This window comes from Marmota flaviventris, chromosome 20 (assembly GCF_047511675.1).
Source record: "Marmota flaviventris isolate mMarFla1 chromosome 20, mMarFla1.hap1, whole genome shotgun sequence".
Classification (NCBI taxonomy): domain Eukaryota; kingdom Metazoa; phylum Chordata; class Mammalia; order Rodentia; family Sciuridae; genus Marmota; species Marmota flaviventris.
The window spans coordinates 14,664,513-14,691,829 of NC_092517.1; the positions used below are offsets into that span (position 1 = coordinate 14,664,513).

The window sequence follows — 27,317 nt, forward strand, 5'->3', positions numbered from 1 at the left end:
CGCCTTGGTTTTGGATTTCTGGTCTCCCAAAAGGAGAAAATCCACTTCTATTTTTTTTTTTTAAACTATTCAAGCTTGTGGTAATTTGTTAGGGCAGCTCTGGGCAGCTCTTGACACTAGTCAAGTTGAAGATACAAATGCTATGACCCAGAAATTCTTGCATCCCTGAACCAGGAAATGAGTGCAAGCAGGTTCACAGTAGCTTTGTGGGACAACCAAAAGATGTAACTGTCCAATTAATGGTAGAATGGATAATTGTGGTCTGTTCAAATTCTGGAATTCAAACTTATATGCCATACAACACAACTGCAGGTCACAATGTAGAACAAGAGCAGGTTGCAAAAGAATACACACAGCCTGAGCTCTTTTTTGTTTGATTATTTTTGGTACCTGGGACTGAACCCCAGGGCGCTTAACCACTGAGCCACATCCCCAACCCTTTTTATTTTTCATTTTGAGAAAAGGTCTCACTGAGTTGCTTAGGGCCTCTCTAAGTTGCTGAGGCTGTTCTCAGACTTGTAATCCTCATGCCTCTGCCTCCAAAATCATTGGGATTACATGTATCTGTCACCATACTTGGCAGCATGAGCCCTTTTATGGAAGCATCAAAAATGTAGGGTGTGGTTGGAGCACACCTGTCATCCAAGCAGCTCAGGAGGCCAAAGAGGGAGATCACAAGTTAGAGGCCAGCCTTGGCAACTTAATGAGACCCTCACAAACTTAGTGAGACACTGTTTGAAAATAAAAAAGGATTAGGGCTGGGCACAGTGGTGCACGCCTGTAATCCCAGGGTTCAGGAGGCTGAAGCAGGAGGATTGCGAGTTCAAAGCCAGCCTCAGCAACTTGGCGAAGCACTTAGCAACTCAGCAAAAGACCCTGTCTAAATAAAATATAAAAAAGGGCTGGGATGAAGCTCAGTGGTTGAGCATCCCTGGGTTCAATCCTCAGTACCAAAAAAAAAAAAAAAAAGGATTAGGGATATAGCTCACTGGTAAAGTACCCTTGGGATCAATCCCCAGTACCAAAGGTGGGGAAAAAAAGGCAAAATGAAGAGTATTGTTTAGAGATACTTAAGCATGCAGTATAACTTAGAAAGAAAAGCAAGGAACGAATCCTCGCAAGTTGGGCAGTGGCTTCTAACCTAGACTGAACAGAACCCCTTAGGGATCTTTTTTTAAAAGACTGATGGCTTGGGGGTGTAGCTCAGTGGTAAGGAGGGGTATGCTTAGCATGTGTGAGGAAGCCCTGGGTTTAATCCCTAGCACTGCAAAAATCAACAAGCATTGCAGTCAGGATCTCCACCAAGCCAATTAAGTTAGAACCTTTCAGCTGCAGAATCATGGGGAGTCCTAGGGATTTAAACTTCCTAGGAGGGGAGGAGGATTCTAACATGGGCTCAGGGTTGGGAATTGTTGCTTTGCAGAAAGGAGAGGGAATACATCTATGTGCTCCAAGTGGGGTTTATATGGGTATCATTTTATCATTAGTCTTTGATATTTTAGGCATTGTCAGCATGTTTGATATATTTCAAAAAGTTTTGTGTGGGGAGCGGCTAGGGATGGAATCCAGGGCCTCCTACATGCTAAGCATAAGCTCTACCACTGAGCTACACCCCAAGCCCTACTCTATGTCACTTCCTTTTTTTTGGGGGGGGGGTACTCAGAATTGAACCCAGGGACACTTTACCACTGAGCTACATATATTTCCAGCCTGTTTTATTTTTTTTTTTTTGAAACAGAGTCCTGCTAAGTTTCCCAGGTCCGGAATTATGATCCTCCAACCTCAGTCTCCTGGGTCACTGGGATTACAGGCAAGCACCACTGAGCCCAGCTGTTTCACAATTTTTTATTTATTTATTTATTTGGTTCTGGGGATTGAACCCAGGGGTGCTTAACCAATGACTCATATTCCTAGCAATTTTAATTATATATTTTTTGAGACAGAGTCTCAGTCACTTAAATTGCTAAGACTGTTCTTTTTTTAAAAAAAGAGAATTTTTTTAATATTTTTTTTTTAGTTTTCGGCGGACACAACATCTTTGTTTGTATGTGGTGCTGAGGATCAAACCCAGGCCGCACACATGCCAGGCGAGCGCGCTACCACTTGAGCCACATCCCCAGCCCTCTGAGACTGTTCTTGAACTTTCAATCCTCCTGCCTTAGCCTCCCAAGCCTCTAGGATTACACCACCAAACCTAGCCTCACAATTTTTTTTTAAAGTAAAAGGTCTAATATATCCACTTAGATGGAGATATACCTGGAGTAGTCAGTTTCATAGAACGTAGAATGGTGGCTACCAGGGACTGGGAGTGGGGGAAATTATGAGTTAGTGTCCAGTTGGGTACGAAGTTTCACTTTTAGAAGATGAAGACCTTTCTGGAGGTCGACAGTGGTTTTGGTTATAGAATACATTAAGTACACAATTACCAGGGAGCTTGAGGCAGGAGCATAGTTTGAGCCCAGGAGTTTGAGGACAGCCTAGGCAACATAGCAAGACCTCATCTCAAAAGAGAGAGAAATGGTTAAGATGGTAAGTTATGGTGTATTTATTTTTTTAACCACAATTTTAAAAAATCTAACATCTCTTCCTAGTCAGGTTCACAACAGAAACTGCCAAATAAAAAGACCACATATTCAAATCAGCAGAAAGCATGGTCCATGGTAAATATTTACTTTCTCAGCAAATCTCCAAATCCAGATCATGAGGTGTAGGAGCTTCTATTATTTCAAGTCCAGACAGAAGTCACTTGCCCAACACCACACAGCAAGCAAGAGCCCTAACCAGGTTTGCCTGACTACAGAGCCCAGGACCTTACATCACGGCCTTTACCATGTTGAACACTGACCTCATTCTCTTTGGGCCTGGCTGGCCACAGGCCCCTTCCCCTCAGTGCACTCTGCTCTCCAGCTGTGGGGTCAGGAACAGAGGCCTATTGTTGGCAGAGCCCCAGGTATTGCAGAGTCCTGGAGAAATAAGGGGGCAGGGGTGCCAGAAGCTCCATGGGGGTGTCCCTGGGCCCAGGGCCTGGGAGGAGAAGATGATGCAAGTGAAGGTGCAAGGGCAGCTGGGGAGACTGGGAGGGAGTCAGGTGGAGGCATCTGAGGAGAGCTTCATCCAGGACCTGGAGAGGAGTGAGTGAGCACTCAGCCACCCATGTTCCCACCAGCTAAGGACTAGCTCTAACCTAAATGGTAGTGAAGTGAGCACTTCCTCCCTCCTCCCCCCCTTCCCCTTATGGCCTACAGCTATTATTCATTTCCTCTCTCTGTAGGAAGACACACATGCATGTACATACACACATGGTTTGGGGTCCATCAAACCAGTTTTCTCCTGGGCACACAGCTAAAGCTTCTTCTGTAATCCCTCATGCAGTTTGGTAAGGCCATGTGATTGAGCTCTAGCCACTAGAGTGAATGGAAGTACACATGCCACTTCCAGACCTGTTTCATAAAATCCTCATCCATATGAATCTACACTGTCATCATCTGGCTGGATTATCAACAGCCTGGGCTCCTGAGTGCCTGGAACAAAGCCCACTCCACATCCCTCCCATGTAATAGATTTCATGTAAGGAGGAGATCACTGATTCAGAGCCTGGACGACAGGATTACTTGCTAGAGTAGGCAGAGGGGCCCTCACACACACAACCTGTGTTACTCCCCTGCAACAGACCTAAAGAACAGCAGACTTAGAAGGGCTTTTAGAAATCAGACACTTCAACTCCCTTATTGAACAGATGGGCAGAATGAAGCCCAAGAAAGCAGGTGTTTGAGCCACACAGCAAGACAGGGGTACAGACAGCCCTGAAGGCCAAGAGGGTTGTCTCCTAGTCCCAAGCTACATAGCTAATATCTGTAGATGCTGGCCACCCTCACCCCCAACCCTGGAAGGAAGTAGGAGCTTGGTACCTGACTCTGGGGCTTGGTGCTCTGGGCTGACAACAGGAAGCGCTGACCCAGGACAGTGCCTAGGCGAGCAGAATAGGTGTGGTCCCCAAGCAGAGGGCAGAGTTGCAGCATCATGTGTACCTGCAGCTGACCAGGGAACACTGGGTGACAGGACACAGGAGAGATGATGGGCAGCTCCTTTTTTCATCTTAACCAGGGCTATCCGCCCTGCTCCCCTCTGGGGAAACACTACCCCATTCTCAGATCACAAAGAGGCGGTGAGGTAGCCCCTGCCTTCTGGGCAGGGCACAGGAGCAGCTCAGGACTGTCACCTGGCAATGTGCCTAGCTTCTGGGGCTCCACCCTGATGTCTCCACCTACTGGCAATAAGGACTGCTCTTTACTGCTGAGGTGCTCAACTGTGGAGAGTGACACTGGAGTGGTCACTTATACCCTTAGGTCCATCAAATGCCCCCCAAGCTGTTAGGGAGTCACCCTCTTCCACCCACCCACCTTGCCTCCCAGATCCAAGTAAATTCTAAAGGCCCTGAGGCGCCAGACCCACCTGTCAGTGGCTGCAGCTGGACCAGAGCACAGCCTGAGCCTGTGGCCATCACACGGAAGTGGCTGAGAGTCCTTTTGACTCCTTCCAAGATGTCCTTTCGGGATGGGGACTTTACTGGAACTACCTGTGGTGTGAGCAAACTTCACATATACCTGGGAGCTATACCCTGTTCCCAACAGACTCAGGCTAGGCCCATAGTACAGGAGGAGGTCACCCACTTATGTTAGGGGACAAGAGAGAGCCAGCCACCCCAGTCTGGACCTGGGATTCCTCTGCAGGACTAATATATCTGGAGGGACCCCTCTACTTCCATGCCAGTCCCCAACTCACGAGATTGACGCCATCAAAGCATTCCAGCCTCAGAGCTACCTCGATCTTCCCCTCAGCAGTAGCTGGGATCCCATTGGTGATGGCACTGAGAATGGTGACAGGAGGAGGTCACCAAGTGGCTTGCTGGGACCTCCCCACTGTTCTAGAAGTCTTCCCCTCACTCTCACCAGTAGGTGGCTGTGGGTCTCTGGGTCTTCCTTGAGTGGGTGAAGAACTTCTGGAGGCGGCTTGCTGTCTGGGGACAACTGGAGAGAAGTACAAGCCCAGAGGCCTCCCTAAAAGAACAGGATAAATCACACAGGTTACTTTGGGCTTGCTCACAAAAAAGGAGACCCTATGAAGGAACAATGACTCACTTAAGGGCAAAAAGAAATGCCAGGACTATCACCCAGACTTCCTGAGAAAAAGGTAAGGTCTCCCCTTGTTGAATACCAAAACTATGTAGCTCAATGTATTTCTCATTTTGCCCTTGCTCTCAGGGAGCTCAGAGTCAAATGTCAACAATGAGCACCAATTACTAAGTGTCTACCAAATGCCTGGTACTGTACCTGGAATTTTACATATACTAACTGTCAAATAATTATATTCTCCATCTGCATCACTTACTTCTCAGGTGCTTGGACAATGTGAAGCTCCTGCTCGCTGAGCCCCAGGGACTGACTCAGCTCTGGCAGCACTGAGAGCAATGTAAGCTCTCCTGATTTTCCTGGAAAATAAGAGAGGAAAGTACAAGTTGCTGCCAGAGGCCAAAGCTGAATTCCACCATCCCCTTCTATTCATATTCCCCCTCTCAGACACAATGAACCCCCTTTCATTGCATTTCCTCCCCATAGCCCTTGCTCATACCTGTCACTGGCAGACCCTGGGGCTTGTTCAATGTCACTAGGGGTCCTGAAACATATATTGCAAGAGCAGCAACAAAAGCAACGTTAAATCTTTATGCAGAACTTAAGAATTTACAAAGCACCTTCCCATTCATCTTAGCATGGGACACCACAAGGACGCTCAGACAAGAGTTATCAACCTCACATAAGCCAAACTCCCTGCCACCTCAGGGCCTTGGCACTTGCTGTTTCCACTGCACCAGATTTTCACAGGCCTGGCTGCATATCATCCTGGCTCAAATGTCATGAAACAGGTGTGAATTCCCAATGTACTGTGTCCCCCCACCCAGTTCCTTGCTATCATAACATCCTGATTGACAGACTGATTTTTGTGGTACTGGGGATAGAACCTAGGGGCACTTTCTTTATTCCTGAGCCATATCTCTAGCCCCCCACCTTTTTTTTTTTTACTACTTTTTTTTTTTTTTTTTTTGTACTGAGGATTGAGCCCAGGGGCACTTTACCACTGAGCTTCATCCCCAACCTTTTTTTTTTTTAGTTATACATGGACATAATGTTTATTTTGTTTGTTTATTTTTATGTGGTGCTGAGGATCGAACCCAGTGTCTCACATGTGCGAGGTAAGTGCTCTGCCACTGAGCCACAACCTAAGCCCCCCAGCCCTTTTTAATTTTTTATTTTGACCCAAGGTCTAGCCAAATTGTTCAGGCTGGCCTTGAACTTACAATCTTCCTACCTTAGCCTCCTGAGTCTCTGGGATTACAGGCATGATAACACTTTTTTAATTTATTCAAAGCACTGATCACTAGTAACATTTATTTGCTGATTAAGCAATTTCTCCCACTAGAAGTAGGATAGGAACCATTTCTCTCACAGCACTGCAGAGTCCACCCAGGACAGTGGGTGGCACATGTTCAGCACATAATTGAGGAAATGAACAAATCATTAAAGGTTCAGAGTTTACCAAGGTTCAGGAAAATGAGGTTATTTTTCAAATGTCACACAGCAAACTGCTTACAGAATCTAGATACATGTGATTCCAAAGTTAGTATTTTGACAATCAATGAACAATTTATTATTATTACAGCAATTTTTGTTACTGATTGCCTACTATTGGTAAGACTGCCTGGTTATTTACACCCCAGCCCCACCACCCTATTCCCATAATGCTGAGGCTCAGAGAGATTATGTGGCTAGTCGCAGTTTATGCTGCTAGTGGGAAACAGAAAAGGATTTGGCTCCAGGGCTGTAGCCAACACCCCAGAAGGCTGGCTCTGGAGTGAGTCTCTGTTCCTGGGTCTCTGTGCAGCAGTCCCTCCATCCCTCACCTTTCTGGTCCACCACGGCTTCCCTAAGCACATCAACCAGCTCCTCCCTGCTGAGGTTCTTTAGCTGCAGCACCCCCGGGAAGGGCTGGTCCCGGGGGACACCCGACCGTTTACTGGAGCCTTGTGGTTGCAGCTGATTCCTGGAAGAGGTGGGAGAAGCAACAGGGGAATCACTGGTTTGGCGAAGTCCATTCCATTTATAACTCCGCCCACCTCTTCTCAAATCCTGCCTCCTCCAAAAGCCTCAAAATGCCCAAGCTGGGTTTTTGGAAAATTGAGGTTCGCCTTTAACTTCCACTTTACAGCGGAAGGATCTGAGGTTCAGAGAGGCCCAGGAACTAGTTTAGGGTCACAAAGCGGAACCAGGATTAGAACCTACAACGTACGTAAATCCTTATTTTGTACATCCCCTCCCCCTGTCGTAATCTCCCTCCTACACGAAGGTGGGGGAGCTTAATCACCGGGATTTGGTGCTATAGCCTGACTCCTTGGGCGGTCCGTGGGCCCCCAGGGCCCGCCACCAGCCACTCGTGCCCCGACCCAAAATACGGAAGCCACCCATCTTCTGAATAAGACTAGTGCGCATGTGCGTTCAGAAGGGTCCTTGCTCACCCACTGCACGCTGATTGGTCAAGTCAACTGTCAATCCGAATATTGGGGGAGGGACTGAGAACCTTGAGAAGGTGGGGCTTTGCCTCCGCCGGGGAGGGAATGCATAAATTCGCGCCGTTGATTTAGGGTAAACCAAAGCGCTACATCGGTGTTTACCTGGGGTGGAGATCTAGTTTTAAGACAAAACCAGTAAGGTCGAGGTGTTCAGATTGCCGTTCAAACTCTTAGGAACCTTCCAATTTAAAGCTACCAGTGTCAGGGCTGGAGATGAGCTCAGAGGTAGAGCTCCCGTCCTGGCTTGTGTCACCACCACAGGCTAAGGGCGCTGTCACTTTCAATTCGCATTAGCAAAAGACTATAAATAAATCTAAATCCATGGAGAGGAGTGGTTAAATCAATTGCAGCACATACGTAAGTTTATTGTGAGTTTAAGTAAATCAAACTTAAGAACATATGAAATCAAAAAAGCAAAGTAAAGGGGCCGGGCACAGTGGCCCACGCCTGTAATCCCAGCGAGACAGGAGGATCTAGAGTTCAAAGCCAGCCTCAGGCATCAGCAACCGTGAGACCCTGTCTCTAAATAAAATACAAAATAGGGCTGGGGAGGTGGCTCAGAGGTTGAGTGCCCCTGAGTTCAATCCCCCATACCAAAAAAGAAAAGTAAAGCACAGTGCGACTAGAATATACACATGTGCGTGTGTGTATATATTTATTCATTGTGTTATATACTAATCTATTTCCTAAAGGCATACAAAAATGGGAAAGAATCAAAGGGAATGCTATGGTTTGAATGTCTCCCCAAAATTCATGTGTTGGAAATTTATTTCTTACATTCACAATAATGGCACTTGGAGGCGGGCCTTTGGGAAGTAATGAGGATTACATGAGGTCATGAAAGTGGGGCCCACATGATGGCATTAGTGTCTATGTAGGAAGACAGACCCTCTTCCTCCAGAGCAAGAAAGCTCTGGTTGGGGGGTGTAGGGGGCTGGGTAGAAGTTCAGTGGATTAGGGGAAGGGAGGGGGTATAGAAAAGACAATAGAATGAATCTTACATAACTTTGTATGTTCATGTATGAATACATCACCAATGAAACTCCACATCATGTATTGTTGAGAGCCACAGCGGAAGAGGCCCCAGCAAACTGCCAGCTGCCCGCTGATGATTGGCTCACAGAGGTCCCAACAAACTTCTAGCTGCCAGCTGATTGGCTCCTCTGCAGTGATGCTCATTGGGCTGTTTCCCCGCCCTTTCAGACCAGGGAGCTGCTCATTGGGGGACTTTTTTTGGCTCCGCCCACACAATCCAGCCAATGGGCCTCAAGAGCAGGAGGAGTGGGAAGCCGCAGTGGCAGTTGGGCTCTGAGGGAATTCCTGAGCTCTGTGGTGTGGGGTGGGTGTGTTCTAAAAATAAAATTCCTTTCTGCTTGATAAGTGGCTCTTGAATTGTGCCCAGCCAGACTGAGGCAATGTATAGGATCCTAAGTAGAAGAAGTTATACTCCATGTGTATATAATATATCAAAATACGCTCTTGGATTTGGCAGCCTACAGAAACATGAGCCAAATAAACTATTTTTTAAATAAGTTACCTAGTTTCAGCTATTTTGTTACAGCAACAGAAAACAGACAAAGGTAGAGGTGAATATGAGTAATTATTTTTATCCTTTGGGACTTGTTATGGTTTGGATATGAGGTGTTCCAGGAAAAGTTCATGTTAGGCAGTGCAGAAAAAGTTCAGAAGTGAGACTATAACCTCACCAGTGGATTAATCCATTTGATAGATTAATAATTTGGATTTTGGGTGGTAATTGTAGGCAGGTTGAGTATGACTGAAGAAAGCAGATCACTGGAGTGTGCCTTTGGGGATTATAATTTTGTCTCTGGCTCCTTGAACTCTTTGGTTCTGGGCTTCCATGCGCAGATCAGTGATCCTCCATCAGGCCTCCCGCCATGATGTTCTTGCCTCATCCGGGACCCTGAGCAATGGAGTCAGCTGACCGCGAACTAACCCTCTGAAAGGTGAGTCAGACTAAATTTTCCTCCTCCAAATTGTTCTTGTCGGGTCTTTTGGTTATAGTGACAAAATGTTAAAAAACACAAAACTATTCAAATTTTGTACTTTGTCAATATATTTCTTCTTCACACCCTTGCACACAAAGTTTAAAAATCTAAGCCAGAGAGCTGGGGTTGTGGCTCAGTTGTAGAGCGCTTGCCTCCCATATGTGAGCCACTGGGTTTAAGCCTCAGCACCATAAAAATAAAGTAAAGGTATTGTGCCCATCTATAACTAAAAAAAAAAAAAAAAAGGAAAAAGTCCGGTGTGGTGACACACGCCTGTAATCCCAGCAATTTGGAGGCTGAGACAGGAAAATCACGAGTTCAAGGGCCAGCCTCAGCATCTTAGTGAGACCTGCTAGCACAAAAAGACCAAATTTCACAAATCAGCTCAGTGCTTTTATTCAGGAACAAAGTTTCACACACAAACAGGGGAAGCAGGGACGAAGTGACTGCGTGGTGGGCCCCACTTTCCTGGTGGAAAATGAGCCCCCAAACAAAAAAAAAGGGACTTGGATTATATAGGTTATCCTGAGAGGTGATCAGTTTTCTTGGGCACACAGGAATTTGGGGTCTAATTGATCAGTGAATGTGTCAGTTTTAGTGCTTAGGAATTTGGACTTTTGAGTTGGGGATCTGTGTTCCATGTCTGAGGGGAATTTACTCTGAGGGAGATCAATGCCTCCCAGATATTTGTCACTTTAGGTATAATGAAACACCTCCTCCCACCTGCAACAAGCATTTGTCTTGAGGGAGGAAAGCTGTCAATGGATGGTTTTCTTTCTCAGGTCATATTATCTTGGGGATTTTTCATTTTCCATATCTATTAAGACCCTGGTCTCAAAATTAAAAAATTAAAAGGGCTGGGAATGTGGCTCAGTGATCCCAATACCAAAAAAAAAAAAAAAAAAAAAAAAAAAAAAAAAGACACAACTAAGCCAGATACAAAAGACTGATTCATAATATTTTTTAAAATGTACAAAAAATAGAAATAAAAAAATTAAAAGACAGAATCAGGTGTGATCCCAGCACCTACATAGATGGAGGCAAGAGGATCACAAGTTAGAATTCAGCCTTAGCAACTTAAGGAGGCTCTAAGCAGCTTAAAATGACCCTGCCTCAAAATAAAAAAATAAATGGACTGGGGATCTCTGTAGCTCAGTGGTAGAGTGCCCCTGGGTTCAGCCTTCAGTACCTAAAAAATTTTTTAAAAGACAAATACAAAAGGCTGGCCTTGTATAAATCTGTGATTCTCAGAGTTGAAAATTACATCATTCCTAACACTTAGTATAAAGCCCATTTGGATTCAGTAATTACTAAGACAAAGGGTTGGGTTACCAAAGCTAGTCTGGGAAGCTAATGCTGGCAGCTGTCCCCTGCCCTGCAGACATGTGGGAAAAGCTCCCAAATTCAGCCAAAGAGAGCTTTCTACTCTGGGCTGTCCTGCACTTGCAAGTTGTGGTGGAGGCCGGCTCCATGGGGTGGGTCTTCTGGCAGGGAGGCATAACATTTGTATTAGCACACAAGTTATTCCTGTTCCACTCTTGCTGAAACAGTGGCCTACCCACTCGAAGTTATTAATAACTGAGTTGGAGAGGGACAGTGCAAGCTGGTTTGTCCCAAGCTCCATTCCTCCCAAGGCCAGGAGTTTCACAAGTGAGTCTTGAGTGACGAACTGTGGTTTCTTGGCACTGAGCCCTCTCAGCCCAGGGGAAATTAGGTTCTTCCTTTTCTTCCAGGAGCTCAGGGTCTAATGGAGTCAAAGCAGCTGTAGGAAGTGAAGAGAAAAGGGCAGTCCTTGGGGAACTGGGGGGCTGGGAAGGCAAAATTCCAAAGAGCAAAGGAGCCGGGACCTCTGGAGTGCCAGGGGCCAGTCCAAGTGGGAGAATGGCCTTTCCTGGACCAGGCACAGCCAATGGAGGAGAGGTCTGCTGCAACTGAGGTGGGCTGTGAGCCAGACCCTTGAACTTAGTTTTGCCTTAGTTCTTGCTCCAACTGGTACTTGAGTGCAGAGAGGAACTTTCAAAAAAGGATTCTCAAATACTGAGAGCTTATAACAATGCAGTTATACCCTCAAGGTGGAGCATTTTTGCTAAATTTCTTGTCAGTCTTGTGCATCTTTTTTTTTTTTTTTTTTTTTTTTTGTACCGGAGACTGAATTCTGAGGTACAACCACTGAGCCCCGTCCCCAGCCCTATTTTGTATTTTATTTAGAGACAGGGTCTCACTGAGTTGCTCAGCACCTCACCTCTGCTGAGGCTGGCTTTGAACTCATGATCCTCCTGCCTGAGCCTCCCACATCACTGGGATTACAGGTGTGTGACACCCACAACCGGCTAGTCTTATTCATATTTTTTAAAAATTGACTATTTGTCTGGGCATGGTGGCACATGTTTGTAATCCCAGTGATCTCAAGTTTGAGGCCAGCCTCAGCAATTTAGGTAGGCCCTAAGCAACTTAGTGAGACTCTGTCTCAGAATAATAAATAAAAAGGGCTGGGGATGTAGCTAGATGGTAGAGCACCCCTGGGTTCAGCCCCCAGTATCAATAACTAAGTCAATAAATGACAGCATGATCCTATTTATATGACATTTTTAAAAAGGAAAATTATATTGGCAGAAACCAGTGATTGCCAGAAGTTTGGGGTGGGAATAGGTGATGGGGGGATAGATGAAGGGACGTAGGAGGAATTTAGGGCATGCCAGAAATGGTGGTTACGTGACCACCATGACCATATTTGCCAAAACTTATTGAACTATCTGTATTTTTGTCTTTCTTCCTGGTACGGGGAATTTAACTCAGGGGTGCTCTACCACTGAGCTACAGCCCAGTCCTTTTTTATTTTTTCAGACAGGATCTTGCTAAATTGCTTATGGCCTCGATAAATTGCTGAGGCTGGCCTTGAGGAAATCCTCCTGCTTCTACCTTCTGAGTTGCTGGGATTATAGAGTGTGCCATGCACCAGCCTTCATGCTTGTGAGTTGCCTGAGATTGAAAAATGCCAGTTCACACCAAAGACACGAATCTTTGTACTTTGAAGCTACCCTAAGGGCTCTTTTTTTAAAAAATTTGTTTTTGTAGTTGTAGATGGACACCATGCCTTTATTTTATTTGTTTATTTTTATGCAGTGCCACGGATCGAACCCAGTGCCTCACATATGCTAGGCAAGCCCTCTACCACCAATAAAAGCTCACTTGAAATCCCAAGGTTGAAAGTTCTGAACATGCCAGTCCCAGTGGTGTACAACTATAATTGCAATGATTTGAAGGCTGAGGCAGGAGGATCATAAGTTTGAGGCCAGCCTCAGCAACTTAGCAAGATCCTGTCTCAAAATGAATAATAAAAAGGGTTGGGGGGCTGAGGCTGTAGCTCAGTGGCAGAGCACTTGCCTCGTATGTGTGAAGCACTGGGTTCGAGCCTTAGCACCACATAAAAATAAACAAATAAAATAAAGGCATTTTTTCTACAAAAAATTTTTTAAAAAAGGGTTGGGGATCTAGCTCAGTGGCACAGTGCCCCTGGGTTCAATGCTCAGGTACTAAAAAAAGACAAGAAAGTTCTATCATGAAAGATAAACTAGCAAGCTAGGATAGGCATTAACAGAGAATTGCCTTATTGCTTGACTAGTTCTTTTCCACCTCAACATTTTAAAAGTTGTTATAAAATGTGACACTGAGGAGTTAGAAGAATGACTAAATCCACTAATGGAAGCTCTTCCAATAGGCAAATTTCATTTTGAAGTTGACCTGGTATTGGTTACATCATCTGTTCAAGGCTCAGATTCAGCAGACTTTAAATCCAAACTTGTGATTTTTTTTTTTTTGGGGGGGGGGGTGGTAATTGGGGATTGATCCCAGGGGGCACTTTACGACTAAGCTACATCACCAGCCCTTTTTATTTATTTATTTTATTTCTCACTAAGTTGCTTTTGATCTGGCTTAGTTGCTGAGGCTGGCCTCAAACTTGTGATCCTCCTGCCTCAGCCTTCCAAGTTGCTAGGATGACAGGCACGTACCACTGCCCCCCAGCTGTGATTTTCTTAAAATAAAAAGTGCTGTTCCCCGTAATGCCACCTATACAGAATTATTTGCAAGTGGATTATTCTCTTGCTTTGATCTTTTTCAACCTTCCAAACAGAGCCCCACCCCCAAAGAATACAAGCAAAGAGGATATATTTGTATAAATAGTTTATTGTGAACTCTCTACTCTCATACATTAGTGGGCTTGACGATTCACTCAGGAGTAGGGTGGGAAGGCAAGGGGGAGGGAGTGGCATAAAGTGCAGCATGTGGAGACAGATTTTTGAGGGACAGACTGAGGGTGACCAGTCTTAGGTCAGCTAAGCTACCTGGGGAAGGAAGGAGCTGGGTCAGGCCAGGAACCCAAAGTTCTCCTTTGACCAGCCCACCCCAGGGTCCCAGTCATTCCTCTGCTTCCTTATTCATGGTCTTCTGCAGTGAGGGAAGTATGGGGGAGGTAAGAAGCTCTCTAGCTGCCAGGCTTGTGGGTGCTACCAGCTGAGCACAGGGTTCCCAGTCTCGTCCTGGGCTGGTGGAAGACCTTGAGATCTGGGCTTTCATTGCAGTATCTTCAGACAACTCGGAATGAGGGATGAGGCCTTGGCCTTGGAGGGCTGCCCTTCTTCCTCTGTGGCATCCAGGAACTGCTGCAGGTAGCAGGAGGTGCCCAGCAGCATGTGGCCTGTGGCCTGCATGCTGAAGAGGACCCAGCGAATCATTTCCCTGGGGACGGGCGGGGATGAAAAAGCAAAGTCAAAAATATGAACACTGTCCCTCCTTGCATCCTCTCAAATGCATCCTCCCCCAGATTCCCACACTGGCCTGGAGGAAGTACTTTCAAGTTAGCTTTCTCCATTAATAAAATGAAATGTCCACTGAGATAGAAAAACTAAAAACATTTCATGATTTTAGAGCAACATGCAAAAAGGAGCAAGGGTTGTCTTCCCTCTGCCCATGGAACTGGGTTAACAGAAATTAGCTAAGCTTTCTGGAACCTCAACTTTCTCATGCAAACTTAGGCTCCTTGAATAAGGCCTTTATTTGTATATTTTGTAGTGCTGGGGATTGAATCTAGGGCCTGGTGCATGCTAGGTAAGCACTTTACCTCTGAGCTACTAGCCCACCTCTAGATTTTTTCCAATTATTTGATTAATTTATAATAATATGTGGGGAGGGGTGCCAGGAGTGTGGCTTGTGGCTCAGCAGTAGAGCACTTGCCTAGCACGTACAAGGTCCTGGGTTTGATACCTATCACTGCAAAAAATAAAAATAAAAATAAAAAAATAGAGAGACATACATATATACAAGCATACATATACTCAAATATATTTATAAAATGAAATAATATACTTAAGGGATATAGCTGAGAAATACACCCATTTCTCAAGTTTGAAAACTGAGGCTTTAAACCTAGCTCACCAGCCATAAAATGGAATGAATTTCTGTCAAATGCTACAATACAAATGAGCCTCAAAAAACACTATGCTATTTGGCTGGGATTGTGGCTCAGAGATAAAGCGCTCGCCTAGCATGCATGAGGCACTGGGTTCAATCCTCAGCACCACATAAATATAAAATAAAGACACTGTGTCCACCTATAACTAAAAAATAAATATTTTTAAAAAATCAGTATGCTAGGGCTGCGGATGTGGCTCAAGCAGTGGTGTGCTTGCCTGGCATGCGCGGGGCACTGGGTTCAATCCTCAGCACCAAATAGAAAAAAAAATGAAATGGAGATGTTGTGTCCACTGAAAAATAAAAAATAAAAAAAATTGAAAAATTCTCCCTCTTTCTCTCTCTCTCTCTCTCTCTTAAAACAAAACAAAACAAAAAAACAGTATGCTAAGTGAAGAAAGCCAGTCACCAAAGGACAAATATTGTGTCATTCCACTTTTACGAGGGACCTAAATAGAAAAGTTGAGAAAAAGTAGAATAGAGGTTGCCAGGACCTAAGGGCAAGAGGAATGAGGGTTATTATATAAAGGGTACAGTTTCTGTGTTAGGATGATGAAAAAGTTCTGGAAATGGATAGTGGCCATGGTTGCACAACATTGTAAATGTACTCAACGCTACCAAATAGTACACTTAAAAATGATGAAGATGGTAAATTTTATGCTATCAATATTTTATCCGAATTTTCATTAAAAAATGTAGTGACGGGGTTAGGGCTGTAGCTTGGTGGCAGAGTGCTTGCCTGGCACGTGTAAGGTGAGAGGCACTGTGTTAATCCTTAGCACCACATAAAATAAAATAAAGGCATGCGGTTCATCTACAACTACAAAAATTTTTTTTTAAATGTAGTGATAATACTTAGCTAAGTCCAGCTTGCTTTTGATTTTTTTTTTTTTTTTTTTTTTTTTGGAGGGGTGAGCCGTACCAGGATTGAACTCAGTAGCACTCGGCCACAGAGCCACATCCCCAGCCCTATTTTGTGTTTTATTGAGAGACAGGGTCTCACTGAGTTGCATAGTGCCTCGCCATTGCTGAGGCTGGCTTTGAACTTGCAATCCCCTTGTTTCAGTCTCCCAAGCTGCTGGGATGACAGGTGTGTGCCACTGCGCCCAGCTGCTTTTGATTTTTGATAATGATATATCTACTTTGCTTAGGTCTGAGAGTTCCATTTCCCGTAAATGGACTGAATTTAAAGGCTAAAACTTCTTTTTTTTTTTTTTTAAAGGCTAAAACTTCTTGCTTTAGATTTTGAAATCTGGTAGATACTGACAGCAATCTCATATCAAGATGGGGAACGGTATGGCCATATGACGGGGGAAATAGCTACTGGGGAAAATAGAAGCTTTAGCCACAGAACCAGGCTCCAGCCTGCCCCTGACTTGCCTCTGACAGGTAGCACCTCACAGCCTCAGTTCCCCCTTCTGAGATCGGCTACGCAGAGGGGAAACTAAACAAGTCAAGAAACCTGATATAGTTTAGCTATACATGATTTGGTGGAGCTCTGGAGACCCTCAGTAGATTTCCCTGAAAACAAAGATCACATACATTTTTATTCATTCTACTCTGTCCCCCTGCAATGTCAGGGATGGAACCCAGGGCTTCAGTGGTGCTAGGCAAGCACTCTACCACTGAGCTACACCCCCAGCTGATTATTTGAATAATTCTATGATTATTTAATAATTGAACAATTCTATGATTATTGCATAATTCTATGATTATTTGAATAACTACTATGTGCTGGCATTCACCAAGGTTCCAGAAGCAACAGACATTCTTGCTCTCATGGAACCTTGTTCTTGTTCTCATGTCTGATTCATCTCTGTATCTTTAATTTGTAGCATAGGACCAGGCACACAGTAGGTACTCAGGAAACACTAAATAAAACAATTGTGGACAACTAAAATCTAGCATAAGAAACTGGCTGGAGGCCATGCTCTGCTGCTATCTAGTTTTGTGGCTTTGGACAGATTGTATCACTTTAGCCTCAGGGACCATAAGCCACCTAATGGGATAAGAATTCTCCAGAACAACACTGGGGCAGTAGGATTTGGGAAACACATCGTAACCGTACTTGTCTTATGATTTCATATCCTTTCATGTTTCTTGTGATACTTGATTAAACTTTCAAAAGAAAAAGTTTAAGACAACACAAATACTTCTTCTCCATAGACATACAAATTAATTTGTCCCTATGGAAGGAAGATTATTTCATCTCTTCTACCACCATGGAAAAATTCTTTTATTTATTTTATTTTTTATGCCATGGAAAAATTCAATTTGTTATCTATAAATTTTTAACTCATCATTATCAGCAGAACTACATATGTGGGAATTTGAATTGTTCTTTAAACTGATTGTAACTTCTTGCTAGTTCTCTCATTAATTGATGAGTTCAATAAAATCTTTGACACGTTTGTTTTTAAAAACTTGATTCATTGGCGCAGGGTGCAGTGACACACACCTACAATCCCAGAGGCTCAGGAGGCTGAGGCAGTAGGATCTCGAGTTCGAAAGCCAGCCTTAGCAACGGAAAGGTGCTTAACAGCTCAGTGAGACCCTGTCTCTAAATAAAATACAAAATAAGGCTGGGATGGGGCTCAGTGACCGAGTGCCCCTGAGTTCAATGACTGGTACTACCCGCCCCCCCCCCAAAAAAAAGTTGATTCACTGCTCATCGCTGTAGCATTTGTTCAGTGTATATGGGGCTCTGGGTTCAATCCCTCCCTCCTTTTTGCCCCAAAAAAGTTAATTAGAAGACTGCTTAAGAAAACTTACTTTTTTAGGTGAAAAGATGCAGTTTGCCATAGTAGAAGGTAAACAACTACCTTTATCCAGGTTCCATCATGGAGTACCTGTACCCCTCTGGCACACACTAGGAGTGCAACTCAAGCACTTAGATATAATTGTAAGTCCTACATGAATGCTTACTGTTACGCTTGTTACTCCAGTGCCAGACCCAGGCCCTGAGAAGGGCAGGGCTCAATATGGACAGATAGGGGCTCTGCCATTGCTCTGTACCCACTCCGACCCCACTTCACCCCAGTTCACTCACTTCACCATGCTCTTGGCTTTGTAGCAGTGCAGATCATAGGAAAGGGAGTATGTATTATAGAGTGTTGCCTTCACATTCAGGCAGCCAATGAAGTCCTGTGGGTTCAGCTTGTACAGGTCAAAGGTTATGCGGGCCACATCAATCTTCTTGGTGGGCTTATGGGAAAGTTGGTACCTAAGCCCCTGTAGCAAGACAAACGTGGTTGGCATACTTCAAGACTTCTCCAAAGCTCTCTGTTTTCTCCCCTACATAGGTAGGAGCTCACCTGTTTTGATGGAGGCTGCCATTTCTCCCCCTTTTGGAGGACCATGAACACCGTATCATCTGCCAGGGCTTGGAAATACTCTTCTGTCTCTACAATTGTGCCGTCTTTCTCCAGCACCAGGGAGAAGGGTTTGTTTGCCAGCATCAAGACATCCCGAACCTGGGGAATAAGGTTAGTGATGCTTCTGCCATCCACATGTAGCCACAGAGCTGGTGTGTGGAAGACACTCATCATACCACTTCAGTTGCCAGGTAAAGAGCCAGGGTCTCAAACCAGGAGATGGCACAGAGACCCAGGCATCATTCTACCATGGCATCCCCACCAAAGATTTTTATATTATGGTACCTCTTGGTACTTGACTTCAGAGTTAATAGTCTAGAACAGTGCAGTCCAATAAAATATAACAGAGGTTATATATATGAAATTTCATATATATATGAAATTTTTGTGAGATATAATTTATGTACAATAAATTTCACTCTTTTAAAGTGCTTTTCAGTATATTTGCTAAGTTGTACAACCATCATTACTATCTAATTTCAGAGCATTTTCATTACCCCTGAAATAAACCTACTATCCATTTTTCCCATTCCCCATCCCATAGCAACTTTCTACTGTCTGTATCTATGGGTTTGTCTTTTCCAGACAATTCATATAAATTGAATTATACAACATGGGATCTCCTAAGACTCACGTCTAAGAATGTTTTCAAAAGTCATCTATATCATAGCATGATTCATTCCTCATTTTGGCTAGTAATATTCCACTAGATAGATGTATCATATTTTTAATTCTTTCACCAGTTGATGAACATTAGGGTTGTTTCCACTTTTTTACTATTATAAAAATGCTGCTGGGAACTCTTATGTACAAGTTTTTTGTTTTGGGGGTTTTTTTTTGGTAGTGGAAATTGAACTCAGGGGTATTCAACCATTAAGCCAAATGGAAATAGTAGTAACTACCTTAAGGTTTTAATTAAAATAAATTAATTAATTAAATAAAGGTACCATGTCCACCTACAACTAAAATATATATTTTTTAAAAATGTAAGTGTCCTTTTTAAAAATATTTATTTTTTAGCTTTTTTAGGTAGACATAATATCTTTATTTTATTTGTATGTGGTGCTGAGGATCAAACCCAGTGCCTCACGCATGCCAGGCGAGCGCGCTACTGCTTGAGCCATATCCCCGGCCCTAAAATTGCAAGTGTTCTTGAGTTCACTTCCTGAGTTTAAATGCCAGAATATGGTCAGGCACAATGGTCACATCTGTAATCTCAACTACTTGGGAGGGTGAGGCAGGAGGATCTCATTTGCCCAGCCAACCTGGACAACTTAGTGAGACCCTGCCTTACAATAAAATAAAAAGGGCTGAAGCTGGGTGTGGTGCCGAATGCCTGTAATCCCCGTGGCTCAGGAGGCTGAGGCTGGAGGATTGCGAGTTCAAAGCCAGTCTCAGCAAAAGAGAGGTGCTAAGCAACTCAGCGAGACCCTGTCTCTAAATAAAATACAAAATAGGGCTGGGGATGTGGCTCAGTGGTTGAGTGCCCCGGAGTTCAATCCCTGGTTACCACCCCCACCTCCCAAAAAAAGGGCTGAGGATGTAAATCCAGCACCCCTGAGATTAATCTCTACTACTACTACTATTAATAATGATAATAAAAATCTCAGAGAATAAACTCAGCCTCTGCCTCTGGAAAATAGAAATTGTAATAACTGCCTTAAAGGTTTTAATTAAAAGAAATGCTGTAAAATGGGCTGGGGATGTGGCTCAAGCGGTAACGCCCTCGCCTGGCATGCATGGGGCACTGCGTTCGATCCTCAGCACCACATAAAAATAAGGAAAAAAAAATAAAGATGTTGTGTCTACCGAAAACTGAAAAATAAATATTAAAAAATTATCTCTCTCTCTCTCTCTTCTATCTTAAAAAAAAAACAAAAGAAATGCTGTAAATCATCTAGCAGAGTACATGATCCATAAGCAGCATTTACTACATTTGTATACTGTGTTGATTAAAATGGAAAGAAACCCATGACATGTCATAGAATATATATGTATTTATATAAGAATAGACCATTCCGGACATTTATAACCACATTATTAATTATTTTGGAATGACAGAATTCTCACATTTCTTTTAAAAAAAACTTTTTTAAGTTTTAGATGGACACAACACCTTCATTTTATTTTATTTATTTGTATGTGGTGCTGAGGATTGAACCAGTGCCTCACACATGCTAGGCAAGTGCTCTACCACTGAGCTACAGCCCCAGCCCCTCACTTTACATTTCTTGATTGATTCACTAGAGAATATATTTTCCTGCTTAAAATTCTTCAAAAGGGGTCTGGGTTAAGCAATACACCAATAGATTAATATACCTAGCTTCCAGATCCTGATTTTTGAAATACCATTCTCCTTGGAAATGAAGCAGAATTTTTAGGAGAAAAATGGCCAATCCAAAGACTAGGGCAAGGAAAATACAAGATGAGCCTGCAATAGGATTCCCTTCAGACCTGTCTATCATCTTGAAAAGATGGAGTCTCACTGTTGTTCCTCCTCACATTTTTTGGCAATAGGACTCTGAGTGGAGGACTCCAAAGCTCAGTGGCTACAAGAATCTCCTTTTGAACCGGGGACAACGAGGCAGGACACTGCATAGGAATCAGGAAGCAGGTTTATTTGGCTATAGCCAGGTTCAGAGGGCAAAGCTTTCTCTGTAATCAATCAATCCCCCTGAACCCCAAGTTCAGTCAGTTTCAGAACTTTATACCCAGCATGTAAGGGAAAGGACTCAGAAGTTCACAGTCTGCAGAAGTTCACCCAAAAGCAGCCTTTTTCTTTCACCTTTCTGGGAAATTAACCCTTCAAGGACAACACCTGAGAAGGGGAGAGCTTCTTCTCCCCTTTCTTCCCTCCCCCTGCTATCTTGGGAGTAAACATCTCTGTGAAGCTCTGGCTCAAGACCAGAGGCCTTGTTAAAGGATCTGTCTTTTTTTATCACACTTTGCATTTGCAAACACACTTTTACAAACTACTACACTGGATATTCCATAAATGTTTGTGAAAAACTAGTAAAGGGGTGTTTAGCACCTGGAGTGCTGATCTCTTGTAGGCTGGTGGGCAAATAAGATAGAGCAACAGGAAATACAAAGTTTAACTACATTGAACTCTTTTGTAGAGACTCTTTTGCTGATAGTCCTAAGATCAATTATGGTGAAGAAGATTTCTGGAGAAGCTTAATTAAGATTTTCTGTGAAAGAGGGGGTGCCAAAACACCAGGGTGCTAATATCAGAAAGGAAGACTTTCCACCCCTGTCAAATCCCAGCTCATGACCTGGAAGACAGAAGGCAGGGCCAGCTCTCAGCCAAGGCCCCAGGACTTAGACTGTGTGGAGTACAGGCAGGCCCCTCACCTTGTGGAGCAGGTCCTTAAGGCTGTGTGCCGTGATGCCCTTGCGCACTCTCCGATCTGCTGTGCTTACTCGGCAGGGCCGGGCCCTGGGGGCCTCCAGGCTGGGCTCAGACAGCAGCTGCTGGGTCACCACTGAAGTGCTCACTGCCACATGCCTGGGAGAAGTTGGGAACATCAGGATGAGCCACTTATCTACCACTTTAGACTAGGATCATCATGTGCCTTCTTCATCCCACCCATATGGTGGGATGTGCTCCAGATGGCCTTACTCAAAAACCTGCTCAGACTGTGATGGGCATATAAGTCACCTGCAGATCTTGCTCAAATGAAGATTCTGATTAGTGTGGGTGGGATGGGACCTGAGGGTCTCATATGTCTAACAAGTTCCCAAGTAATGACAATTTGGCTGGTTCTTGGACCATGAAGAGTAGCAAGTTGATAAAAGACCCACCCAGCATTCCCCCAAAGACCACTTTCTTCTCATGGCCTTGCTAATTTCACCTGTAAAGTGGGATGAAGTCGGGGAAGCCTGTGAGATGTTTTTGGACACTGAGGTGCACAAAGCAGAACTAAAGGAGTAGAGAGAAGATGGAGCTTGGATTTGTATAGGCCCAAATTCAAATCTTGGCTCTGTTACAGATCTGCTAGGTGAGGGAGAGTGCCCACCCTGTGCCTCAGTTTCCTTATCTATCCATTTGGTATAATGAACCCTGCTTCCCATAGTCATTGTGAGGCCTACCCAAGATCAGGAATGGAAGTGCCAAGCACAGAGCCTTCCCACCTCTACCCCAAGTGTGGTCGTGGCTTGATGGTGGCAGCGTTCACATCACCTAGGGGCTTCTCAAACTTGCAAAACCCCAGGTACCACTTCAGATCTCCAGATCAGAATCTATATTTTAACAAGATTCCCACGTGACTTATGCAACCATTCACATTTGAGAAGGTCTCACCCACAGCTCCTAGGTAGCTCTCCTACCCCTCCACCATTGACTCTCCTTACCTGGACAGGGACTTGGGGTGGAGAAGGCTGAGGGACTTCATGGCATATTCCATCCTCCTCAGCTGGAGTGTTTTGGATCTGGGAAGGAGGCAGAAAAAGGTGGTTAGAGTGGGAAGGAAGGGTGTCCCTCTCTCTGGTCATTGGACACAGTACAACTCAGCCTCCAGTCCAGCAAGTCCCGGCACTGATCTCTCATCCCAATTCACACACACCAGCCCCATGCATGTCTATGACCAAGCCATAGGCTCCCCTCCTCATCTCTGTGCTCAGGCTCAGCCCCCCGGGTAGCTGCTCCCCTGCCCCAGCTCCACTCACTCCATGTTTCTCTGTCACTGGCTCTGTCACACTGAACAGGGATCCCAAGTTGGGGCTGAAGAGGCCCTGCCTGGGTTGCTCCTGTCCCCAGGGCAGAGTTCACTTTACACTGGCAGGAGGTGAGTCACACCACCTCATGCTTACTTCTGGGGACCTGAAGGTCACCTATAGTCCAGAGACTTCCTAGGCAGCCAGCCTGGTCTGAGCCTGCCCTCTCCCATGAGTCCTTAAGTAATCAAATCACTCAGACTTCCCGCTGGCCCAAAGAACTTTCTGTGATGGTGGAGATGTTCTGTTTGTGCTCTCCAATACCATAGCTATGAGCCACATGGGGCAATCGAGCACTTGAAATGTGGCTAATATGACTAAGAAGCTGGATTTTTAATTTTGTTGAATTTTAGCTAACTTCAGTTTAAATTGCCACTGTGGCCTGTGACTCCTGTCACCCACATTGAACAGCACAGGTCTAGGCAGGTAGCCCTGGGCTCACCTGCCTCCACGTTTACTCCCATATCACCACACTGAAACTTTTGCATACTCCAAACCTTTTGCACAAGTCACTCCTTCCTATAATGTCTTTCCCTGACACAGAGCTGAACATTTAGTCTTGAAGCCCCAGTTTCTAGTCTCTCCAATCCCTGGCTACCTGGCCTTGAGCTGCTCGCTCTTATTTTTAGCGCCCAGCATAGAGAGTGCTGGGCACAGAGCAGGGGGCACAAGGAGTGGGCATGGAACAAAAGCCCCCTCCCCAGACAGGTAGCATTGCTCTTCCAAGATCTCCGGGCTCTCCCCAAGCCAGCCCCCACAGAGGCCGAAAGCCCCGCTTTCGCACTTAGTACTACCTCAGCCCACTTGCTTTGGCCACACTCCTCAGTCCTGTCCCTAGGAAAACTGCCAATCACTACCACACCTGCTCTCCAGGAGCAAAAACACCCCAGACTCCTCACCTCCCCCTCACAGCCTCCTAGCCTCCTTGCAATTGTGCCCAGCCCGGCCCAGGCCTCCCTCCATTTTATTTCCAGTTCCCAGGAAGCCACTCCCCTGGCCTTCAGCCCAGCCAGGGAAAAGAGCATAGGGAGTAAGTTTGCAGCTCTCCCTAGGGATTCCAAGCCAGTCTGATTTCCAGAAAAGTCTTGAAAGGAGGGAAGAAGGCATGTTTTGAAAGCTTTGGAAATGGGTATGGTCCAGACCATGCTATCAGGTAAGAGGGCACAGAAAGCAGGCATATGCAAGTTAGGATTCTACCTCTGCTCCACATGGGTTGTTTCGGCTCAAACCAGTCCTCTTTCTTCTGTGAGCCCCACAGAGACAGTGATTCCTGTTTTATAGGGTTGAGGTGAGGATTAGTGATGGTAATGGTTTTGCAATGTAGAGAATGGATGGAGTGATATTGGTGTTATTCACAGTAAATTTTAAATGTAGCAGAAAGTAAAAGAAATTGAAATGTGTCGTGGGTAAGAGTGTTAGATTGGCTGTGGAGGCTGAGGCATGAGGATTGTGAGTTCAAAGCCAGCCTCAGCAACTTAGCAAGACCCTAAACAACTGAGCAAGACCCTGTTTCGGGGTGGGGGATGGGGTTGTGGCTCAATGGTAGAGCGCTTGCCTAGCATGTGTGAGACACTGGGTTCAATTATCAGCACCACATATAAAAAAATAAAGTTCATTGACAACTAAAAATAGTATTTATATAAAAAAAAGACCCTGTTTCAAAATAAAAAATAAAAAGGGCTGGGGATGTGACTCAGTGGTAAGGCACTCCTGGATTCAATTCAAAAGTAAGATCTATAATACAGCAATCTCTCTCTCACTTTCTCATTCATACACGCACAAACACACCCTTAAGAGAAATGAAAACATATGTCCACGCCAAAACTGTATACAAATGTCACAGCATATTTCTTAATAGCCAAAAGGTAGAACTAACCCAAACGTTCACCAATTGATAATGGGTAAGAAAATAGAGTATATACACAGTATATCACTTATCAAAAAGATTAATAAAATATTTTATTAAAAACATACATGTTACTATGTGGATGAACCTTGAAAACATTATGCAGAGTAGGACTGGGAATGTAGCGCAGTGGCGGACTGCTTGCCTAGCTTCCACCAAACCCCAGTACATAATGTTTTGTAAAATAAACCCCATAATGTTTTATGGGGTTTTATTTATTTATTTATTTATTTGTTGTTGTTGTTTTACAAACCAACCCCAAACATTATACAGAGTGCAGGAGGGCAGTCACAAAAGATCATATCATACACCTACTGTCTGATTTTGTTATGGACCAGAATACATGGGCAATGACCAAACAGACTCCATTTTACCCCGAGACTCCGTATCATATAAGAAATGCTTCTCCCATGGGAACACTCTGCCTCTGTACCTATCTATGGTTGCTTAGCATGGCATATTTGGCAACCCAAAATGGAAATTCTTATACAATGTAAAATTGTTCTCTCTTTGGTTCCCTTTTTTCTTGGCCTGTCAGAGATTATCTAGACATTAGTAACCATTCTCTATCTTGTACCTCAACTAGGGTCATTTTGACCCAGTTCCCTTCTGCTTGCTTGTTGTTATGCCAACCTGGAAAGTCCCCTGGGAAATACCAATGTACCCATTGCATTGTTTCGCTAGCTACTCAATTCAGCTTCTGTACCCCTGCTTGCTTGTAGCTACGTAAAACCAGATGTGGTTTTTGCGGGTTTTTTTTTTTTTAATATTTTTTAGTTATAGATGGATGCAATATCTCTATTTTTGTTTATTTATTTTTATGTGGTGCTGAGGATTGAACCCAGTGCCTCACATGTGCAAGGCGGGCGCTCTGCCACTGAGCCCCAGCCCCAGCCCCATAAAGAACTAACATTTTTTTTGTGTGGTGCTGGGGATTGAACCATGTGAGTCAAACACTCTACCAACTGAGCTATATCCCCAGCCCCGGTTTTTGTGGTTTTTGCCTTCAAAGATCCTGAAATTATCAGGCTCCATGCTATTCTCCAATTTGGACAAAAATTGGACAAAATGGACTTGGTATGTTTTCTGAGCAGTCTGCCCAATAACAATTCTACATATATTTCATGCACAGAATAGACAAATCTAAAATCAGAAAATAGATTAGTGGTTGCTTAGGGGTGTAATTGTAGAGTGGGAGGGAAATGGAGAGTAGCTGCTAGTGGGTACAGGGTCTCTTTTAGGGGAAACAAAATGTTCTAATCTGTTCATCTAAGTACAGTGTATTTTGGTGATGGTTGCACAACTCTATAAATATACTAAAACTCATTGAATTGTATACTTGATTGGGCAGATGAATTATAGAGTAAAGGAAATATATATATGTATGTGTGTGTGTATAAATATATATATATATATATATATATATATATATATATATATATATATATATATATATACACACATACACACACACACACACACACATTCATCACCTGTGCCTGACATGGAATTATATTTTAATAAGGTGGCACATGCCTATAATCTCAGCAGCTCCAGAGGCTGAGACAGGAGGAGGATCTCAAGTTCAAAGCCAGCCTTAGCAATTTAGTGAGGCACTAAGCAACTCAGAGAGACCCTGTCTCTAAATAAAATACAAAATTGGGCTGGAATGTGACTCAATGGTTAAGCACCTGTGGGTTCAATCCCTAGTACCCCCCCAAAAAATAAATAAATAAAAACAAATAAAAATTTAATCTTATCTTTCTTTTAGCACAGGGTTTTCACACTTTAGTGAATCATAATCACCTGAGGGCTTGTTGAGGTTCAGATTGCTGGGCTCCACCCCAGACTTTCCAGCTCAGAATGTCTGAAATGGCATCTAAGAATTTGCATTTCTTTTTCTTTTTTTTTTTTTTTTTTTGGTGTTAATTGTGGTGCTGGGAATCAAATCCAGGACCTCCAGCAGCACCATGCTCTTCCATTGAGCCACACCCCCTGCCCCAAATTTACATTTCTTTCCTTTTTTATTAATTAATTAATTAATTTGTTCTAATTTATTATACATGAGAGCAGAATGCACTATAGTTCATAGTACACAAATGGAGCACAATTTTTCATTTCTCTTGTTGTACACAAAGTAGAGTCACACCATTCATGTTTTCATACATGTATCTAGAGTTATGATGTCCCTCTCCACCATCTTTCCTACCCACGTGCCCCCT

The 27,317-nt window shown here is 44.1% G+C and overlaps 2 protein-coding genes across 7 annotated transcripts in view; both read right to left on the reverse strand.

Moving 5' to 3' along the window:
• Rpusd3 (RNA pseudouridine synthase D3) overlaps nucleotides 1-7,541 on the reverse strand; it is a 24,676-nt gene extending 17,135 nt beyond the window's left edge. For 2 of the 4 annotated variants that reach the window (XR_003582280.3, XR_003582279.2), the window contains exons 1-9: nucleotides 7,417-7,541; nucleotides 6,956-7,095; nucleotides 5,629-5,673; nucleotides 5,389-5,488; nucleotides 4,950-5,057; nucleotides 4,783-4,867; nucleotides 4,453-4,576; nucleotides 3,909-4,048; nucleotides 2,846-3,121 (exon numbers count right to left, since the gene is read on the reverse strand). Coding sequence is in view for 2 of the 4 variants with exons in the window: in XM_027931999.2 (XP_027787800.2) it covers nucleotides 2,930-3,121; nucleotides 3,909-4,048; nucleotides 4,453-4,576; nucleotides 4,783-4,867; nucleotides 4,950-5,057; nucleotides 5,389-5,488; nucleotides 5,629-5,673; nucleotides 6,956-7,095; nucleotides 7,417-7,541 (1,059 nt within the window). In the remaining 2 variants the exon portion in view is untranslated. Of the gene's footprint in view, nucleotides 1-2,521; nucleotides 3,122-3,908; nucleotides 4,049-4,452; nucleotides 4,577-4,782; nucleotides 4,868-4,949; nucleotides 5,058-5,388; nucleotides 5,489-5,628; nucleotides 5,674-6,955; nucleotides 7,096-7,416 lie in introns of those variants that run through there. The other 2 variants (XM_027931999.2, XM_027932000.2) reach the window with 2 other exon arrangements.
• Nucleotides 7,542-13,795: 6,254 nt separating this feature from the next.
• The window catches only part of Cidec (cell death inducing DFFA like effector c), a 554,473-nt gene continuing 540,951 nt past the window's right edge, over nucleotides 13,796-27,317 (reverse strand). Inside the window, exons 1-6 of one of the 3 annotated variants that reach the window (XM_071605872.1) lie at nucleotides 24,089-24,168; nucleotides 22,827-22,904; nucleotides 21,828-21,981; nucleotides 18,414-18,572; nucleotides 18,149-18,330; nucleotides 13,796-14,367 (exon numbers count right to left, since the gene is read on the reverse strand). In XM_071605872.1, the coding sequence (XP_071461973.1) occupies nucleotides 14,202-14,367; nucleotides 18,149-18,330; nucleotides 18,414-18,572; nucleotides 21,828-21,981; nucleotides 22,827-22,879 (714 nt within the window). In that variant the 5' untranslated portion in view covers nucleotides 22,880-22,904; nucleotides 24,089-24,168 and the 3' untranslated portion in view covers nucleotides 13,796-14,201. Of the gene's footprint in view, nucleotides 14,368-18,148; nucleotides 18,331-18,413; nucleotides 18,573-21,827; nucleotides 21,982-22,826; nucleotides 22,905-23,141; nucleotides 23,280-24,088; nucleotides 24,169-27,317 lie in introns of those variants that run through there. The other 2 variants (XM_071605868.1, XM_071605871.1) reach the window with 2 other exon arrangements.